We start from the raw sequence: 22,415 nt of genomic DNA on the forward strand, positions 1-22,415 counted from the left end.
TTTGAGTTCTTTTTAATTTTTTTTGGCCACGCTGCACGGCTTTGCAGTATCTTAGTAAGGATTGAACCCAGGCTCCCCAGCCGTGGAAGCGCGGAGTCCTAACCACTGGGCCGCCAGGGAATTCCCGAGTCCCTTTTTTTTTTTTTTTTTTTTTTTTTTTTTGCGGTACGCGTGCCTCTCACAGTTGTGGCCTCTCCCGCTGTGGAGCACAGGGTGCGGACGCGCAGGCTCAGCGGCCATGGCTCACGGACCCAGCTGCTCCGCGGCATGTTGGGATCTTCCCAGACTGGGGCACGAACCCGTGTCCCCTGCATTGGCAGGCGGACTCTCAACCACTGAGCCACCAGGTAAGCCCCCGAGTCCTTTTTTTAAAGAAATGTATTATAAATGTTTTCTGCCAGTTGGTGGCTTGTATTTTCACTCTTAATAGTGTCTTTTGATAGTCTTAACACCAGTTTTTCAATATTTTCTTTATGGGTAGCATGTTTTGTGTCTTGATCTCTTCCTATGCCAAAGTCCTGAAGATATTCCTCTATGTTTTATAGAAACTTTATTGTTTTGCTATTTTACATTTTGATCTGAAATTGTTTATGGTGAAGGTGGAGGAGGTCATGACTCATTTTTCTTCCGAATGGCTCTCAGTATCCAGTGATCCAGTATCACTTATTGAAAAGACCATTTTCTCCCCATTATAGTGTTTCCTGAAACCACCATTTTTCCACCATTATAGTGTTACCTTTGTCATAAACCAGGTGGCACTGTATGTGGGTCTCTTTATGAATTCTGTTCCTTTAGTCTGTTTTGTCTATTATTGTACCAGTATCACAGTGTCTTGACTACTCTCAGGTTTTGCTTCTAGGTCTTGGTATGGTATAGTTACTATAATCCTTGGTATGAGACACTAGCTTTTTTTTTTTTCTTCTTTAAAATTGCCTTGACTGTTCTTGGCTTTTTAAATTGCCATGTAAATTGTAGACTCAGCTTTTCAATTTCCTCAAAAGAAACTAGATGACATTTTGATTGATATTTTTGTGGAATCTATAGATATTTGAGGAGAAGTGAATTCATTAACAATATTGAGTCTTAGAATCTATAAATATGGTATATCCCATTTATTTATTTAGTTTCTCTCAAACTTTTGAAGTTTTCAATGTAGAGATCTTGCATTTTTCACATCATTTTCCCCCCAGAAATTTGATGCTTTCTGATATTATTTAAAGAATATCATTTTAAAAAAAGGTTTGCTGTTGGTATAGAGAAATTCAATTGATAATGTTAATACATTGAATTTTTCACACGTTCTAATTATTTCTTTTAATTTAGATACTTTGTGCATTCTCTGTTTCTGCAAATAATGACAGTTTTGTTTTTTGCTTTCCTATTCCTACTTCTGTTGTTGTCATGTCTTTTTTTCCCCCACATCTTTATTGGAGTATAAATGCTTTACAGTGTTGTGTTAGTTTCTGTACAACAAAGTGAATCAGCTATATGTATGCATATATCCCCATAGCCCCTTCCTCTTGAGCCTTCCTCCCACCCTCCCTATCCCATCCCTCTATCGTCACAAAGCACCAAGCTGATCTCTCTGTGCCATGCAGCAGCTTCCCACTAGCCTTACATTTGGTAGCGTATATGTCAGTGCTACTGTCTCACTTCATCCCAGCTTCCCCTTCCCCTACCCATGCCCTCAAGTCCGTTCTCTACGTCTGCCTCTTTATTCCTGCCCTGCCACTATGTTCGTCAGTACTACTTTTTAAAATTCCATATATATGAGTTAGCATACGATAATTCGTTTTTCTCTTTCTGACTTACTTCACTCTGTATGACAGATTCTAGGTCCATCCACTCCACTACAAATAACTCAATTTCGTTCCTTTTTATGGTTGATATTCTATTGTATATATGTGCCACATCTTCTTTATCCATTCATCTGCTGATGGACATCTAGGTTGTTTTCATGTCCTGGCTATTATAAATACTGCTGCAATGAATATTGTGGTACATGTCTATTTTTGAATTATGGTTTTCTCAGGGTGTATGCCCAGTAGTGGGATTGCTGGGTCATATGGTAGTTCTATTTTTAGTTTCTTAAGGAACCTCCATACTGTTCTCCATAGTGGCTGTATCAGTTTACATTCCCACCAACAGTGCAGGAGGGTTCCCTTTTCTCCACACCTTCTCCAGCATTTATTGTTTGTAGATTTTTTTTTTTTTTTTTTTTTTTTTTTTGCGGTTCGCGGGCCTCTCACTGCTGCGGTCTCTCCCACCGCGGAGCACAGGCTCCGGACGCGCAGGCTCAGTGGCCATGGCTTACGGGCCCAGCGGCTCTGCGGCACGCGGGATCATCCTGGACCGGGGCACGAACCCGCGTCCCCCGCATCGGCAAGCGGACTCTCAACCACTGCACCACCCGGGAAGCCCTGTTTGTAGATTTTTTGATGATGGCCATTCTAACCAGTGTGAGGTGATACCTTACTGTAGTTTTGATTTGCATTTCTCTAATGATTAGTGATGTTGAGCATCTTTTCATGTATTTGTTGGCCATCTGTGTCTTCTTTGGAGAAACGTCTATTTAGGTCTTCCACCCATTTTTGGATTGGGTTTGTTTTTTGATATTGAGCTACATGAGCTTCTTGTATATTTTGGAGATTAATCCTTTGTCAGTTGCTTCATTTGCAAATATTTTCTCCCATTCTGAGGGTTGTCTTTTCACTTGTTTATGCTTTCCTTTGCTGTGCAAAAGCTTTTAAGTTTCATTAGGTCCCATTTGTTTATTTTTGTTTTTATTTCCCTTACTCTAGGAGGTGGATCAAAAGGATCTTGCTGTGATTTATGTCATAGATTGTTCTGCCTGTGTTTTCCTCTAAGAGTTTTATAGTGTCTGGCCTTACATTTAGGTCCTTAATCCACTTTGAGTTTATTGTTGTGTATGGTGTTAGGGGGTGTTTTAATTTCATTCTTTTATGTGTAGGTGTCCATTTTTTCCAGCACCACTTATTGAAGAGTCTGTCTTTTCTCCATTGTATATTCCTGCCTCCTTTGTCAAAGATGAGGTGACCGTATGTGTGTGGGTTTATCTCTGGGCTTTCTGTCCTGTTCCATTGATCTATATTTCTGTGTTTGTGCGAATACCATACTGTCTTGATTACTGTAGCTTTGTAGTATAGTCTGAAGTCAGGGAGCCTGATTCCTCCAGCTATGTTTTTCTTTCTTAAGGTTGCTTTGGCTATTCGGGGTCTTTTGTGTTTCCATACAAATTGTAAAATTTCTTGTTCTAGTTCTGTGAAAACTGCCATTGGTAATTTGATAGGGATTGCATTGAATCTGCAGATTGCTTTGGGTAGTAGAGTCATTTTCACAATATTGATTCTTCCAGTCCAGGAGCATGGTATATCTCTCCATCTGTTTATGTTATTTTTGATTTCTTTCAGCAATGTTTTATAGTTTTCTGAGTACAGGTCTTTTGCTTCCTTAGGTAGATTTATTCTTAGGTATTTGATTCTTTTTTGTTGTGATGGTAAATGGGATTGTTTCCTTAATTTCTCTTTCTGATCTTTCATTGTTAGTGTATAGGAATACAAGAGATTTCTGTGCATTAATTTTGTATCCTGCAACCTTAAAATTCATTGATTAGTACTAGTAGTTTTCAGGTGGCATCTTTAGGATTTTCTATGTATAGTATCATGTCATCTGCAAACAGTGACAGTTTTAATTCTTCTTTTCCCATTTGTATTCCTTTTGTTTCTTTTTCTTTTCTGATTGCTGTGGCTACGACTTCCAATAGTGTGTTGAATAATAGTGGCAAGAGTGGGCATCCTTGTCTTGTTCCTAATCTTAGAGGAAATGCTTTCAGTGTTTCACCATTGAGAATGATGTTTGCTGTGGGTTTGTCATATATGACTTTTATTATTTTGAGGTAGCTTCCCTCTATACCCACTTTCTGGAGAGTTTTTATCATAAATGGGTGTTGAATTTTGTCAAAAGCTTTTTCTGCATCTATTGAGATGATCATGTGGTTTTTATTCTTTAATTTGTTAATATGGTGTATCACATTGATTGTTTTGCATATATGGAGGAATCCTTACATCCCTGGGATAAATCCCACTTGATCATGGTGTATGATCCTTTAAATGTGTTGTTGGATTCTGTTTGCTAGTATTTTGTTGAGGATTTTTACGTCTATGTTCATCAGTGATTTTGGCCTGTAATCTTTTTTGTGTGTGTGATATCTTTGTCTGGTTTTGATATCAGGGTGATTATGGCCTCATAGAAGGAGTTTGGGAGTGTTCCTCCCTCCACAATTTTTTTTTTTTTTTCCTCCGCAATTTTTTTTTTTTTGCAAGAGTTTGAGAAGGATGGGGTTAACTCTTCTCTAAATGTTTGATAAAATTCTCCTGTGAAACCATCTGGTCCTGGACTTATGTTTGCTGGAAGATTTTAAATTACAGTTTCAATTTAATTAACTGTGATTGGTCTGTTTATATTTTCTAATTCCTCCTGGTTCAGTCTTGGAAGTTTGTACTTTTCCAAGAATTTGATCATTTCTTTTGGGTTGTCCATTTTATTGGCATATAGTTGCTTGTAGTAGTCTCTTATGATCCTTTGTATTTCTGTGGTGTCAGTTGTAATCTCTCCTTTTTCATTTCTAATTTTATTGATTTGAGTCCTCTCTCCTTTTTTCTTGATGAGTCTGGCCAAAGGTTTATCAATTTTGTTTATCTTCTCAGGGAACCAGCTTTTAGTTTTATTGATCTTTGCTATTGTTTTCTTTGTTTCCATTTCATTTATTTCTGCTCTGATCTTTGTGGTTTCTTTCCTTCTACTAACTTTGGGTTTTGTTTGTTCTTCTTTTTCTACTTGCTTTAGGTGTAAGGTTAGATTGTTTATTTGAGATTTTTCTTGTTTTTTGTAGTGAGCTTGAATTGTTGTGAACTTCCCTCTTGGAACTGCTTTTGCTATGTCCCATAGGTATTAGATCGTTTTGTTTTCATTGTTATTTGTTTATAGGTATTTTTTGATTTCCTCTTTGATTTCTTCAGTGATCTTGGTTATTTAGCAGCACACTGTTTAGCCTCCGTGTGTTTGTGGCTTTTACTGTTTATTTCCTGTAATTGATTTCTAATCTCATAGCATTGTGTTCAGAAAAGATGCTTGATACGATTTCAGTTTTCTTACATTTTCCAAGGCTTGATTTGTGACCCAAGGTGTGATCTATTCTGGAGAATGTACTGTGTGCACTTGAGAAGAAGGTGTACTTCTGCCTTCGGGTGGAATGTCCTAAAAATATCAATTAAGTCTATCTAGTCTGTTGTGTCATTTAAAGCTTGTGTTTCCTTATTTATTTTCTGTCTGGATGATCTTTCTATTGGTGTGTAGTGAGGTATTAGAGTCCCCCACTATTATTGTGTTACTGTCGATTTTTCCTTTTATGACTGTTAGCATTTGCCTTATACATTGAGGTGCTTCTATGTTGGGTGCATAAATATTTATAATTGTTATGTTTTCTTCTTGGATTGATCCCTTGATCATTATGTAGTGTCCTTCTTTATCTCTTGTAACTGTCTTTATTTTAAGGTCTATTTTATCTGATATGAGTATTGCTACTCCACCTTTCTTGTGGTTTCTATTTGCATGGAATATCTTTTTCCATCCTCTCACTTTCAGTCTGTATGTGTCCCTAGGTCTGAAGGGGGTTTATTGTAGACGGCATATATACGAGTCTTGTTTTTGTATCCGTTCAGCCAGTCTGTGTCTTTTGGTTGGAGCATTTAATCCATTTACATTCAAGGTGATTATCAATATATATGTTCCTATTACCATTTTCTTAGTTGATTTGGGTTTGTTTTTGTGGGTCTTTTTCTTCTTTTGTGTTTCCCGCTTAGAGAAATTACGAGGATTCGCTTGTATGTTATTTGTTACTTTTCCCTTGCTGCTTTTAATATTTTTTCTTTGTATTTAATTTTTGATAGTTTGATTAATACGTGTCTCGGCATGTTTCTCTTTGGATTTATCCTATATGGGACTCTCTGTGCTTCCTGGACTTGATTGACTATTTCCTTTCCCATGTTAGGGATGTTTTTGACTATAATCTCTTCAAATATTTTCTCAGACCCTTTCTTTTTATCTTCTTCTTATGGGACCCCTATAATTTGAATGTTGGTCCGTTTAATATTGTCCCAGATGTCTCTGAGACTGTCCTCAATTCTTTCTGTTCTTTTTTCTTTATTCTGCTCCCTGGCAGTTATCTCCATCATTTTATCATCCAGCTCACTTATCTGTTCCTCTGCCTCAAGTAATTCTGCTATTGATTCCTTCTAGAGTATTTTTAATTTCAGTTATTATGTTGTTCATCACTGTTTCTTTGCTCTTCAGTTCTCCTAGATCCTTGTTAAATGTTTTATTTTCTCCATTTTATTTCCGAGATTTTGGATCATCTTTACTACCGTTACTCTGAATTTTTTTCAGGTAGCTTGCTTATCTCATCTTCATTTATTTGGTGTCGTAGATTTTTGCTTTGCTCCTTCTTCTGTAACTTTTCTTTTTTTCTTGCGGTACGTGGGCCTCTCACTGCTGTGGCCTCTCCCCTTGTGGAGCAAAGGCTCCAGATGCGCAGGCTCAGCGGCCATGGCCCACGGGCCCAGCTGCTCTGCGGCATGTGGGATCTTCCCGGATCGGGGCACGAACCCGTGTCCCCTGCATCGGCAGGTGGGCTCTCAACCACTGTGCCACCAGGGAAGCCCCATACTTAGTTTTTTAATTGGATTATTTAGTTCTTTTACATTTAATGTAACTACTTATATGGTTGAGTTTTTCACTGTACCATCATACTTTTTTTTCCTCTTTGACACATCTTTTATATTCCTGTTTTTCACCTTTATTTTTTCTTCTTTCTGTGTGTTCCAAATCTCAGAGGAACTCACAGTAAATATGGAGTGGCAAATATAATTAAGAAATTACAGTACATTGTTTTTGTTTTTGGCTGTGCTGTGCAACATGTGGGATCTTAGTTTCTCGACCAGGGATTGAACCTGTGCCCCCTGCATTAGGACTGTGGAGTCTTAACCACAGGACCGCCAGGGAAGTTCCTACAGTGCATTTTAGTAATGCTATATATAGGTCACTAGCAAGCACTGAGAAGTATTTATGTCTTATCTGAGTTTAGGAATTGTCTCCTGGAGGTTATAACTCCTGTGTTGGAATTTTGAAGGAAGTTAGAAGTTAGTGAGGCAAAGGAAAAGAAGGGTGAATTTGTCAGGTAGATCACTAGATAACTTGGGAGGTATTGTGGAACTTGTACACCCTAAGGAACTTAAACTTTATCCTCTAAACAGTGTGGAGTCAGTTGAAGATTGCCAGTCATCATGTTCATGTTTGTATTTTAGATGGATTATTTTGGTGGCAGTTAGTGAGTGAATTTTTTTGGAAGGTGGGAAGGTGGTTATACTGGCGTAAGAGAGACCAATGAGGTTATTAAAATACTGCAGATAGGAGATTGACAAGGGGATGGAGAAACAGGAGTGGATTTAAGAATTACCTAGGAAGAAAATATTTTATGTGGGGGATGGAGAGGGAGGGGTCAAGGTGACTGAAATGTGCCTGAGTGAATGGAAGATTAAAATGAATTGGTACCATTAAATGATTTATCTCTGGTTTTAAGCAATTTTATTATGAGGTGCCTTGGTGTAGTTTTCTTCATGTTTCTTTGGCTTGGGCTTGTTGAGCTTCTTGGATCTTGAGTTTATAGGTTTTCATCAAATTTGGAAAACTTTTGACTGTCATTTCTTTAAAAATGTTTCTGTTCTCTTTTTCCCTTTCTTTGAGGACTCAAATTTTATATGTAGTCTCTCAGCTAATGGATGCTCTTCTCTCTCTCTCTTTGATAATTCATGTTTCCCTCTGTATTTTGTTTTGCATAGTTTCTATTCCTATGTCTTCAAATTTGCTAAATTGTTTTTTCTACTACCTAACCTAGTGTTAAATCCCATCTAAGTGTGTTTTCCCTTCAGACATCTTGAGAAGTTTAATTTGGGTCTTTTTTATGTCTTCAGTGACTCTGCTTAATTTTTTGTTGTAAGAATACAACACACTTTTTTCTTGGAATACAGTTTTAACACCTGCTAATTCTAACATCTGTGTCAGTTCTGGTTGGTTTCAATTAATTGACCCCCCTCTCACCCTCCATTGTGGGTTGTATTTTTCTGCCCTTTTTGCATGCCTGATAATCTTTTTCTTTTTGGCCGCCTCACCCAGCTTGTGAGATCTTAGTTCCCCGAGCAGGGACTGAAACTGCGCCCTTGGCAATGAGAGCGCAGAGTCCTAACTGCTGGACCGCCAGGGATTTCCCCATGCCGAATAATCTTTAATTGGATATTAGACATTGTGAATTTTACCTTGTTAGGCACTCGATAGTTTTTGTAGTTCTTTGGGAATAGTTTGCATCTTTGGGTCTTGCTTTCAAGGTTTGCTAGGTGGTACCAGTGCAGCAGCATACAATCTAGGGTTAATCTATAACATAGATGTTGTCTTAATTATTAACTTTTATGATCTCATCATGAATTATTTTTCTGTCTTGTGTTCAAATTTAAATATGTAGTTATCTACATATTTGATAAGAGCTTAGTTTGTGTCAGGAACTGTTGTGCTTTTGTGTATATTAAGTCATTCTCATAAAAACCTATAAAGCAGATTCTAATGTGCTGATATTAAACATGAGATGAATGAAGCACATACAGGTAAGTGACTTGCCTAAAGTCACTCAGCTTACAGATGACACAGCTAGAATTTATAGTCAAGCAGTGTTGCTCTGTAGCTCATCCTCTGAACTGGTATTATCTTAAATGCTTGACAAACAGTGCAGGATAAACCATGTGAAAAGGAGCTCCATGAGATTTGTAGTAGTTTTGTCCCCCCTCCATTGAGGTGGAATTTTATATTTCTAGTATATATCTAGTATAGTACACATACCTAGCATATGCCTAGTATGTTTTTAAATGTGTGTTTCAGAAGGCTGAAGCACCTTGAATTAATTGTTGGTTTATATATGAGGTGGGAACCATCCAAGAGCAAAAAGCACTGTCCATACATCTTTAAAGTCAGAAATCTCCATCAAGAGATCATTAGGATAAGCCGAACAAATTGGGTTTATTACTCCTTCCTTAAGGAAGACTTATTCCATGGGGAATGGTGGGGCTCTCAGTATGTGGGTGTTAGAAAGGACTTCGTATAAGATTTGAATTTGGTGATTTGGGAGAGGGTTCAAGGAAGCAAGGCTTTCCTCTGGATTTGGGTGTTGTCAGGAAGGAAGTGGGGCAAGTCTACGACTGTGTGGGTAATTTATCTTACCTAGAGGACTGGAGGAATGAAGCAGGACCAAAGCTGTTCCTGGAAAAGGAACGGCAGTCCCTCACATTAGCCAGAATAGGGGAGTGCTTGGTCATTTTTGTGGTTTGGAAAAAATGCATAATTTTGTCTTTGTTCAGACATGATTACAGAGTGACTTTGTTTTTGTCTTGATGCATTATGGTCACAGAGTGGCCTCATCTGATATTGATGTTCTATGAAATTGCTTATGTTCAGCAGAATCTCCAGGCCTTGCTGTACGTGCCATGTCAGTTCCTAGCCCCTTTCGTTTTTCTCACTATTTTAATTTTTTCACATGTAAACTAGATTGATTACGGGAAAAAAAAAAGAAGTGAGAAAACATATATAAGCCAAACGAGAAAAGTTTAAACTACTTAGAGAGAAATAAGAAAACAGGAGACAAGATTTAAACTACCTAATATTTTATTGGCTATCTCTGCAGACATTTTTGTCCTTATTTATACATAAACTACTTTTGTAAATGAAGTTATTCATATATTTATTTTTTTGCTCCAGGGGTTTATTGTGACTATCATTTCATTGCAAATATGTGGCTGTTTTGTGCAACAGAGTATGTTAGGGTTAGTGTCATTGGAGTTGTGACTCTATGTTATACTTATAAATGTCTATATAGTATTCAATAATCTTATCCCGTAATGTTATCCATTTCTAGCCTTTTTAAGTGCATATGTCTTTGTATGTACGTTTCTGCATGTACACATAAATGTACAATATAGCGTGCACAATTAAAGAAATTTATTATTATAGGCAAGAGTGAAAGAATGAATTTGTTATAAGCTAGATCAAGAAGACAAGCTAGTGTTTAAGTATTAAGTCCTTACTATTTGTTAGGAGGATGTAGAAAACATAGATTTCACTCCTGGCTTTTGAGGAGTGTAGAATGTCTTTCATTACAAGCATTTCAGAATGTTAGCTTCTCAAACTTCATTACAATAATTGAAATACTTCATCTCTACATGACATGTGGAGGAGTTACAGAATAATATGTGTGAGTTGTTATGGCATTTTAATAGGAAACAACATGCTTTCAACATAGATTTTAATAAAATGATGGAATTTAGTTTAAGGACATATGCTTCTTGTCAGTGTCTCCCTACATACCATCTTTTTGAAATCTACGTGGAAAGCAAAGTTTGTATGTCTCTGCATACCCAAAAAACATAGATATTCAAAGGTGAATAAGGATACATAAATATTTTCTTTCAAATTTCAGCTTAAGATCTAAAGCCTTTTCAGATGTCATTTATCATTACAACAATCTTATCAAAACAGAAACGTTTACCTTCTTTCTCAGGCATTAGTTTAATGTGTATACATTTAAAACTTATTCTTTGTCCATTATTCCTGTTCTTTCCCAGCTGTCTTTGGAAAAATGTCCTTAATGCTTACTTTCACTTTTACCTTTTATCCCTTTATTCCACTGAGAGCCTCCAAAAGCTCTGAGTTATAATTGGGTAAATAGAAAATTAGTTTTAGTGTCAAAGTAGTGTAGAGGAAAATGAAAGCTACAATTTTGAATAGACTTAGAGAACTAATATTGCTAATCATCTGTTTACTTTTTAATATACCATTGTACTCAAATCTAAAAAGGACTTTAAGTACTTAAGACTCTTGAAGAGTCCTCAAACTCCCTTTTAGAAAATACCTGAGAAATCTCTATCTTCCTCTAATTAAGGTTGTGCTTCTTTTTTTTTTTTTAGCTGTAGCATTCAAGTTTAAATTATTATAACCCGAATACTTAAAACAATTTTTTATACATATTATGTTAAGTAATCTTTGGAAATAACATTTAAAGTTGAGTTTTTTATAAATTGGAGATTTACCATAATATAAATTATGGTATATTATATTTGTATATTTAAACTTATGAACATTATTAAAGACTTTTTTATATCATATACTATGCTAGCAAGAGAGCCACTTTCCCTGTCTTCAGAGACTTTCCAATCTATTTAGATATAGGAGAGAGAACGTGTTTGTTGTACAACACAACATAGTAAACAGTGGTATTCTGTTTTGTTTAAATCTACAATTAAAATTATAGACATGTTAGGCAAAATTGTATTCAAAAGTTATATTAAGTAGATATTTTCTTTCAATTAGTATTTAATGATTTTCAAGTTATCTCCTATTCCTTCATTAAAAGTAAATAATTGTTTTTCCCCCATTTTTTCTTTTTTTTTGGGCAGCTTTTCACAGATGGAATCACAAACAAACTTATTGGCTGTTACGTGGGTAATACAATGGAGGATGTAGTCCTGGTGCGAATTTATGGCAATAAGACTGAGTTGTTAGTTGATCGAGATGAGGAAGTGAAGAGTTTCCGAGTGTTGCAGGCTCACGGCTGTGCACCACAACTCTACTGTACCTTCAATAATGGACTGTGCTATGAATTTATACAGGGAGAAGCATTGGATCCAAAGCATGTCTGCAACCCTGCCATTTTCAGGTACATTTCTTTTCCTAAATAATTTGTCCTTTTGAAAAATAAGAGTATTAAGTGCACTAAGGAAATGTTTTTTAAAACTGCCTTTTCTTTCTTTAGGCAACTATTTGGTTAATTTAGAAACTTTCTTTTGTTCGGGTTTTGTTTTATTTTTGCTAAAGAAAAAACATTCCTTTTTTCTGAATTCTCATAGTTAACTCTTTGCAAAAGAAAGGACTGCGAGAGGTTTTGGATTAGCCTTTCGCAGAAGGTCAAGGCTTCTCAATTTTTTAAAGTAGTGCTTGAATCAAAGCATTACACATTTCTTATTACTAAGTTTCGTTACTCAGCTGCTCATAGCTTCAGAGTTCTTGCTTACTATGAGTCTTAATTCTGTTAACACGCCTTTGTTACTTTTTAAACTTAAAAATTATTTAATTCAAAGTATTATGTTTTCTATAAGAATAATGTCTTGCATATGCTTGATCATTTTTCTAAAATTGCTAAAATTTTCTTTTGGGCTTGATTTGAAAACAGCAAGTTCATTGATAGTTTAAATCAAAAGTGCTCAAACATTTCGGTCTCAAGACCCTTTTACAACTCTTAAAAGGTTATTGAGGACCCAAAGAGCTTTTGTTTATGTGAATTATATTTATCAGCGTTTACTATGTTAGAAATTAGAACACAAAGTTTTTAGAATGAAAGATTATCAAGTGCATGTCCTTTTAGCTGTCGGTCAACATGATGATATCATCACACCACTTCACGTAGCTTCTCAAAACTGTACTGTACACTTGTTAGAAAATGAGAGTGAAAAAGGTAAATAATACTTTATGAAAATAGTTTTAACCTCACAAACTTCCTGAAAGGGTCTTGAGCCATAGATCAAAGTTCACAGTATTCTCTTGCTTTGGCTTCTTCAGACATAGCTACTTGCCTATATTATGATTATAATAAAGAGTATCTACTTTGAATATAAAAGGCATTGGAATGTATTTATGTTTAATGTAGTCTAGGGGAGGAAAAATGATTCAGTCAGCTGCTCTACTAGTAATTTACAGTCTGTGACAGATAATAACCTTGGGGAAAAAATAAGGTAAATAGTATACACAGAGGAACAGAAAAGGTTTTCAAAAAAAGTACAAATAATTTACTGTGGTATAGTTGGGAAATTAGGCAGTGTTTAACTGAGGTAACATTTGAATTGGATTTTAAAGGATGAGGCAGAGCATGGAGGAGTCTGAGGGAGATGATAGGTAAAGACGAATAGCATCAAGCTAATGCTTAACTAGTAATTCAACTTATGGAAGTTTATCATGATATTTTTAATTTGAACTTTTGTGTAGCAATCAAGTATTGCAGAGATCTTCAAAATTTTTTTAATTCAAATTAAGGTGTTTAGGAATTTTCTTATCAAGTATTTCTCTAAAACTTGCCTCTTGCTGGAAATACTGGCTGAAGTATAATTAAAGCCACTCAGCAACAGACATAATGGGAGAAATGCAATTTAAAATGAGTTATTGCTCACTTATCAAGAAGCATAACTAAAAAACACCAACTTCCAGTGCTGAGGGTATTGTAGTGGAACTGATACACTGTGAGTTGCAAGTAAAATTGGTAATGTTGTCTTTCGGAAATTAATAGGACATTATATAGTAAGTCATAAAAGAAAGTCATATGCTTGATTGTGTCATAACAACCCATATTGTCTGAAACATACAAGATGTCTGATGCAGGACTAAGAGGAAAAATATCAGCTTACTAGTTGAACTGTGGCTACAATAAGGAAATAATTTGCTTATGTGAAAACTCAAAGGGAGTTTGTAAAAAAGAAATAAATTCTGTTGGGATGGTAGGATTAGGGATTTTTTTTTTCCCAGTTTCAAAAAAATGCCTGTTATTATAATTTTTAAAAAGCTTCCAAGAGAGGAGCAATTAGTGAGTATTAGTGGGTGTTTGAGGAGATTCTCTGCAGCCTTGAGATTTTCAAACATTTGGCTTTATTGAGTATAGAATTTAAAGTAGCATTTGCCTTGATGTTAGTGCAGTAAAACCTTATCTTACTGAGACTAGGTAGAAGGACCAATCTATGATAGTGAAAATCAGAAATCTTAGTTTTTTATTACCTAGTTTTTTCTCTGTTGTACATAAAATTTACTAATAGAAAACAATTGAATTGCTCTAATACAGTTCTTTTTAAGAACTGTATTCTTTCTTATGACCATTTAATTAATTTAGTTAACATTTTTTATTTTTAATTGTGATAAAATACACATAACAAAATTTCCCATCTTAATCATTTTTTAAGTATACAGTTCCATAGTGTTAAGTACATTCACATTGCTGTGCAGCCAGTCTCCACAGTTCTTTTCGTCTTGCAAAACTAAAATTTTATATCCATTGAACAACAACTTCCCATTCTCCCCTACCCCCAGCCTTGGCAACGATCTTACTTTCTGTCTGCATGAATTTGACTGCTCTAGGTACCTTATGTAAGTGGAATCATACCTTTTTGTCTTTTTGTGACTGGCTTATTTCACTTAGCATAATGTCTTCAGGGTTCATCCACGTTGTAGCGTGTCAGAATTTCCTTCCTTTTTAAGGCTGAGTAATATTCCATTTTATATGTAGGCCATGTTTTGTTTACTCATTAATCCATGGATGGACATTTGGGTCACTTCTGTTGATACTTTTTCACTGTTGTGAATAATACTGTTATGAACATGGGTGTGCAAATATCTTTTTGAGACCCTGTTTTCAATTCCTTTGGGTATATAATCAGAAGTGGAATTGCTGGATCATATGGTCATTCTATTTTTAATATTTTTAGGAACTGCCTTACTGTTTCCCATAGTGGCTGCACCAATTTACATTCCCACCAACAGTGCACAAGGGTTCCAGTTTCTCCAAGTCCTTGCCAACACTTATTATTTTGTTTTTTTGATAGTAGCCATCCTAATTGCAAGGAGGTGGTATCTCATTGTGGTTTTGATTTCTATTTCCCTAATGATTAGTCACGTTTAGCGTCTTTTCTTATGCTTCTCGGCCATTTGTGTATCTTCTTGGGGGAAATGTCATTTCAAGTCCTCTTCCAATTTTCTAATGGGACTTTTTTTTTGTTGTCTAGATGTAAGAGTACTTTATGTATTCTGGATATTAACTCCTTATCACATATATGACTTCAGACTTCAAATACTTAATTCCATGGGTTGCCTTTTCACTCTGTTGATTTTGTCCGTTGATGCACAGTTCTAAATTTTGATGTATGTAGTCCAGTTTATCTGTTTTTACTTTTATTGTCTGTGCTATTGGTGTCATATCCAAGAAATTGTTACCAAGTTCTGTGTCATGAAGCTTTTCTCCTATGTTTTCTTCTAAGGGTTTTATAGTTTTTTTAGCTCTTACATTTAGATTTTTGATCCACTTTGAGTTAATTTTTATGTATGATTTAAGGAAAGGATTAAGGAACGTCTTTCTTTTACATGTGGATATCCTGTTTTTCCAGCACCAGCTGTGGAAAAGACTATCCTTTGCCATTGAATGGTTTTGGCATCCTTATTGAAAATCATTTGATCATAAATTGGAGGGTTTATTTTGGAGCTGTCTATTCCATTTGTCTGTATGTCTGAGGCTATGCAAGTGCTGCTCTGTTCTGATAACTGTAGCTTTGTAATAAGTTTTGAAATCAGGAAGTGTGAGACTTCCAACTTTATTCTTCTTTCTCCAGCTTGTTTTAGCTATCTGGGGTTCCTTAAAATTACATTTGAATTTTAGGGTGGATTTTTTTCTGTTTATGCAAAAAATGATGTTGGGATTTTGATAGGGATTGTATTGAATTTAAAGATCACTTTGGGTAGTATTGACATCTTAGCAATGTTAAGTCTTCCAGTCCACAAACATGGAATGTCTTTCCATTTATTTCTGTATTTAATTTTTTTCAGGAACATTTTGTAGTTTTAAGTATAGAAATCTTTTACCTCATTGGTTAACTTTATTCCTAAGTATTTTATTCTTTTTGTTGCTATTGTAAATGGAATTGTTTTCTTAATTTCCTTTTTGGATTGTTCATCAATAATGTAGAACTGCAATGTATTTTATGTGTTGATTTTGTGTTCTGCAACTTTGGTGAATTCATTTACTAGTAAAAACCATAAATTTTCCTAACAAAGCCATCCTTCACAAATTGCGTGTTTTGTTCAACACCAATTTATCAAAAATTTTAGATGAGTATGGAACTTGTAAGTAGGACTTATTTAATTTTAAAAATCTCTTAGCAAAGCCTAGTTTTTAAGTATGTAGCTGCTATGCTTGCAGTTGAACTATACTTGTTATTTCCACGAGGATATTTGTATAATAGATTTTCTTCCTTTCCTTGTTAATTTTGCTACAGAAAAGATACACTGGTAGTTCTGAGACCTGTAGAAATTGACTTGAATCCTAGATTTTGCAAAAAAGGCTTATTAGACAAGATGTCTTGTTAAAGGACAGGCAGTATTTCAAATGGATGGTCATTTTGTTTTTCTGTAGCTAGGCATTAATTTTGGCACAGTTCTTATTATATGAGATTTTTAAAAATCCAGGATAAATTTTAATCCACCAGAGAAAAACTCTAATAGTGGTAGAATCCTATGGTAAGTTTCTAAATGTATCCTGAGTCTGTTGCCAAGATGATGATTCTTATTCATCAGATATCTGTTAAGTACCTCCTTTTAGTGCTGAATGCTAGGATAGAAGAATAAGGCATGGTCTTTGCCCCTTGTATGATAACTTAGTGATAGTATTTATCAGTAGTATTGATAAAGCAATGTCAACTATACTATTATTATTTGCTGCTATTTTTTTTAATTACATAGGAAAATGTTACAAAACATTTTAAACACTCTTCTGAATATATTTTTACCTATTATGTAAGCATGATGTTATCATTTAACATTAACTTTGTCCCTTATATAATCGAATTCTATTTTAACAGTGCACCTGTAGATAAGGTAAATATCTATAGTTTACTTTAGAAGATATTAATCATTAGCTCTTAAGTTTTGGTATAGTTTTTTTGCAAATATTAATTTTGCTATTGTATGGTGGTTGTTAATAATTTAGTTTGTTTTCCATTTGAGTAGGTTTATATCATGTTATGCAGAAATGTTTTTAAAATTGCATATAAAATAATTTTTATAATTTCACTTGTAATTTCAGAAATTTGTTCAAAGGAGAATATATTTGATAATTTTTGATAAAAATCAAATTTGGAAAATTTGCCTTTCACTCCATAGTTTATATATATTTAACATTTCTATTAAACCTAGTAGGAAATTGGTATGAAATGGGAAGTTAGTCTACAGGATCTTTGTATATGAATATGAATGTGAAATTCCTGTTGTCATTATTGAACTTAAATCTCCAAATTGAGTAAATGTTTATGTAAATTTTTTTCTGGTATTCAGGGGCATATCACGTCAGATTTGAAGGAGAGCTTTAAGATTACGCCAGTAATTTGATTTTCCTTGTAAGAAATCTGAGACTCAGAGAAATGAAATGATTTGCTTAAGTTTAGACTTAAAATACAAGGGAAAAGTCAGAAGAAAACCCAACTAATTCTGTGCAGTGTTACTGCAGTATATTATAGTGGAAAGGCCTTGGCCTTTGCATCATATGATCAGTTCAAATCCTGGCTCAGCTCCACTTAGCCACCTTTCTGCCAAAAGAGTCAAGACAATCAAAATTAGTAGGTGCTTTTTCTTGTAGCAGCTATTCATGTTCAACAGATTCCATTAACGTGTAAGAACCCCTTGGAGTTGTGGCCATTTTGAAGTATTTACCTTAGAATTGTCATTCCAGTCACTCCTAGCTAAATAACTTATATTTGGACAACTTCTGAGACTGCATTTTGTGTTTTGCAAATCAGGGTCTCATACAAACTCTGGGGTAAAACTATAAAAAATAGGCATTATTATTTATTTTTAAAACAGCAAATAAAATTTTCTGGTATTAAATACCTGTTCTAATATGTGACCCTTCTTCTGAATCACTGGTCTCATTTGTTGAGTAAACATTTCTAGGTCATAATGTTCTGTTGATATAGATTGCCCCTTGAGTTTTATGTAACATGGATTACGTTTCTTCAGGCCTTTTGTTCCAATTCCCCTCCTTAAAGTTTTAAAACCAGGTTTTAGTGGCTTCAAATAGATATGTGTCACACACACATACACATCTATGTATGTATATGTGTGTTTGCATGTATATATGTGTATATTTGTACTCTCCTTTGTTTTGATTTTATTATCACTTTTATTATCATGAAGGTTCCTGATGCTTAAAGTACTACATGTTCATTTGGGCCTAGCTTTTTATGCAAATACTCTATGAGAGGTTGATATGAAAATAGATTTTTTTCCTATATTCTTGTAGAGTATATGGTCTTGGGGAAGATCATTTAAGCAATAATTATTTAATTTATATAAAAATGTTTATTTGGTAATTTCAGAGGTATGGACCAAAACACACATACCTAAAAAGATCACAGATTTTAATATTTTGGTAATGCATTAGGATTCTTTTTTTCCCCCCAAAATAAGATTTATTCTTCACATGGTTGCATACTCAATTATATTTTATTCTCAAATCCGCCAAATTTTCCATTTTAGACAAGAATGCAGTGCCTTAAAGGTGAAAGATATTCTCAGATATATCTATGTCTCTCCTTTCACATAACTTCAGCATCCATAGAATCCTAACTTAATCATCAAAATAAAGGCCGAAAGCAAATTTTACTCAATTACAGTGAAACCTCATCATACTTATTTTCCACGGTAGAAAACAAGGAGAAAATATTGAATGCATCAGACACTACACTTGGCAGCAGTTTTAGGCTGAGGAGCTTGCTGAATGTGATCTACATGTAAACTTTAAGCTTCAGAATAACAATATAAGCAGGTTTCTCTTTAAAAATTTAGGTGGGTTAAAGAACAGCATTACAAATATTTTATTACTTATTTTAAATTCAGTAATAAAATCCAGTGGTACTCTGAAGACAAGAGAAACTCACCAATTTCTGTACCTGGGTACATGAGAGAATCAGTAGGGTAACAGCTAATTCAGTTACAGCTTTGGGTATCAAAGATTTGCAAGGGCTATGTCCTATAGACTCTTTTTCGTTGCATCAAGTACTGTCAGACCAATAGCAATTTTCTGCTCCTAATAGGCATTGAGCATTTTCCCCTACTGTGAAATATTTTTTAGATCATCAAACATCAAATGAGATGTGGTCAGCTGAATTACAGTCATCCAAACTGAAAGATGAAGAATATTAGTCAATCTATTGGTTCTTTAATGCTGTGTCCTTTCAAACAAAACATCAAATATTTCTTGTAGTAGAACTGAAACTCACTTGCAGTAATGCCTAAACACTTCTGAGATGCATTAGGACTTATTGAGAATAATAATTTGAAAATTCAGACTGACTCAAAGAAGGAGGAATTTGTCGATTCATATATCTGAGAATACTAAGTTCAAGCATGGGTGGATCCAGGGGCTCTAATAGTGCCATTAGGAATATCACTGTCTGTTTTGTTGTGTTACCTTTTTTATTCTGGCAGACTTTTCTAAGGAGTGACAATTATGATTCTTAGCAGTTACAGGTTTATCTAATCAATTTGCAGTGTGGGGAGTGTGTCCCTCCTTTTCTGATCGCCTCAACCAAAGTCAGTAGCTTCAACCAAAGTCTTGGAATCAAACCTTTTTGGCCTAGCTTGGGTAATATGCCCTGAACCGATCACTCTGGCCTGAAGGATGGAATGCTCTGGGCAAGTCTGTGTCATCTCTTTGCTCCTAAAGTTAGTGGTGCCGGTGGGATAGGGAGTTAGGATTGAGATGAGCTCTGACTGAACCAAAAGTGAACTAAAAGTGAGGGGGATGGAAGTTTCTCCAAAGGAAAGTCAGGACTCTTATTAAATAATAAAACTAGATAGATGAGAATATTCACTGTAGTATAAAAATATAATAAAAGTGTGTTATTTAATCACAGATTGGTGAAGGATTACTACAATGCTAGATTCCCTGTGTACTTAGTTAAGTGGTTTTTGTGTATTAGTCATCTGGGAAGCTTTTAAAATATCTTGACGCCATGGCTGCACCCCAAACCAATTAATTTCTCAGGGTAATACCCAGGCCTCTGTATTATTTTCTTTCTTTCTTTTTTTTTTTAAGTTTCCAAAGATTGATTTTAGTACATAGCCAAGCTAATGTTTGTTCAGAGACCTTGTTAACACAGTTATAGGAATTAACTCACTGAACCTATTTATCTGCCCGCTTACCTTTTTACTTTAGTCCCTTTTGCCCTTTAGCCTCAGTGACTTCAGAAGCAGAATTGGAGCATTATATTAGTGCCTCTCAAATTATACAGTGAATTAGGATCACCTGGAAATCTTGTTTAAAATGCAGTGCTGGGGCCTACCCATAGAGATTATCCGAGGTGGAACCTTAGAAATTCCTAAGTGGTGCTATGTTGTAGGTCCTAGGACTGTACTTTGAGGAACGTTACATTAGATTGTTAGCATCTTGAAAATTTGCCAGTTTGAAGTTCTTTTATTTGTAGATTATTGTTAAGTCATGTTTCTACCTACTATTCTATGGACTATGTGGTAATTTAGTTCTTATTTCTATTTGGTATGCTTATTCCTCCATTAGCATTTGCTGTACTAGGTTCTGCAGATACAAAGATGGTGTGGACACAAATATACTACACAGCTTCAAACTATTTTGTTGTTATATCAATATTGATTCTGACATCATAAAATCCTAACGTTTATTCAGAGTATTGTTAACAACACACAGAAATTAACTCATAAAACCTATTTATCTGTGCATTTACCTTTTTACTTTAGCCCCTTTTGCCCTTTAACTTCAGTGACTTCAAAAGCTCAAAATTAAAATGACTCAGTGTAATTTAAATGCATCAGTGATTAATATCTAATACGTGCCTTGAAATCATTTATAGTCGTGTATTGTTCTGCTGGTCACAAACATTGTATATTCAAAATAGGCTGCCTATATCCAGACACTCAGTCCCTTTTGGACACAATATTTAATTACTGTATTAATTTTAGGTGTTTTTCCTACTTATGCTTTAAACATTTGTTTGCCTCTCCTTGTGAGAGTTGACTTGCCATATTATTTTGAATCTTGTATATGGTAAAAATAAATCATGTTATAAGATAAAGGCACCCTAGTTATTTTAGTTTACCTATGAGTAGATATGAACTGTATGGTTCTTAACACTTTCTTTTTTATGCTGTTTTGTTTTTAAACAGGCTTATAGCACGTCAGCTTGCTAAAATCCATGCTATTCATGCACACAATGGCTGGATTCCCAAATCTAACCTATGGCTAAAGATGGGAAAATATTTCTCTCTCATTCCCACAGGATTTGCAGATGAAGATATTAATAAAAGGTAAAATTACTTTTACATTTTAAATTATGTTTTACATTGCTTTGCTCATATATTGGGTTTCAAAGATAACTGTAAGGTTTTTGTGTATAAAATCTGGTTTGGTTTATCTCTTTGCATTTAAGTAAAATAAGCATTAATTCATTTGACTCTCAAAAGGCACTACAGAAATTTCCTTCCCTTCCTACAGCTGACTCAAAAAAAAAAGAAGAAAAATAATCAACCCCTATAAAAGTGGGGAAGTGGTGAGCCAAGAAACAAATATGGAGTGTTTATTTGGCAGTAAACATAATATAAAGATTACTATGAATGGGTACATTTTTCGTAGTGTGAGTTGACAATAGAGACCTTTTAAAAAAAATTCCTTCTGTCCAAAGGAAGGCTGTTCTGAAGGGGCCTAGAGATCTATACTGGGACATACTTGGAGTATGAAAAAGTTTGGGTTTTAGTTTACTGTGACTATTTAAGTCTCATGATGTTGAAAATTAATTTACTGGAGTCTCAGCTTTTGTAGGACTTCAGGTTCAGAGTGACTAAGGTATTTCATTTCCTATATAGAAAAATGTATAAATCAATATTTAGAATCCAAATAATATAAACATGTTTCTTTTCTTCCAGTTTTATTGAGATATAATTGACATACAGCACTGTGTAAGTTTGTGTACAGCATAATGATTTGACTTATATGCATTATGAAGTGCTTACTACAGTAAGTTTAGTGAACATCCATCATAAATAAACAATTAAAGACATAGAAAAAATTATTTTTCCTTGTGATGAGAACCCTTAGGATTTACTCTCTTAACAACTTTCATATACAACATGCAGCAGGGTTAAGGGGGCTAGTGCTGGCCTTCTGGTGGGCAGAACTGGGTCTGGGGGAGCAGGTTGTGGGACCAGAGGTCCCGGATGTAGTGTCGGCCTGCTGGTGGAAAGGGCCCAGATCCCAGAGGGTCCTGGGCCTAGTGCTGGTCTGCTGCTGGGTGGAGCCAGGTCCCAGCGTTTCTGGCTGCAGGGCCCTGGGGTTCCCCAGAGTTGGTATTAGACCCCCAGTGGGCAAAGTTGGTTCCTGGCACAACTGGCTTTGGTGTCCAGCATGTCCTGGAAATTGGTGTCAGCTTGCTGGTGGGTGGGGCAAGATCCCTGGATGCTGCCTGAGGGAC

The 22,415-nt window shown here is 35.1% G+C and overlaps 1 protein-coding gene across 1 annotated transcript in view; it reads left to right on the plus strand.

Annotated features, from left to right (window-relative positions):
* The window catches only part of ETNK1 (ethanolamine kinase 1), a 68,841-nt gene that overhangs the window by 12,172 nt on the left and 34,254 nt on the right, over nt 1-22,415 (plus strand). The window contains exons 2-3 of the mRNA XM_060024434.1: nt 11,571-11,830; nt 21,115-21,255. Coding sequence (XP_059880417.1) covers nt 11,571-11,830; nt 21,115-21,255 — 401 coding nt within the window. The remainder of the gene's footprint in view (nt 1-11,570; nt 11,831-21,114; nt 21,256-22,415) is intronic.

The sequence above is a fragment of the Delphinus delphis genome, chromosome 11, assembly GCF_949987515.2.
Source record: "Delphinus delphis chromosome 11, mDelDel1.2, whole genome shotgun sequence".
Classification (NCBI taxonomy): Eukaryota; Metazoa; Chordata; class Mammalia; order Artiodactyla; family Delphinidae; genus Delphinus; species Delphinus delphis.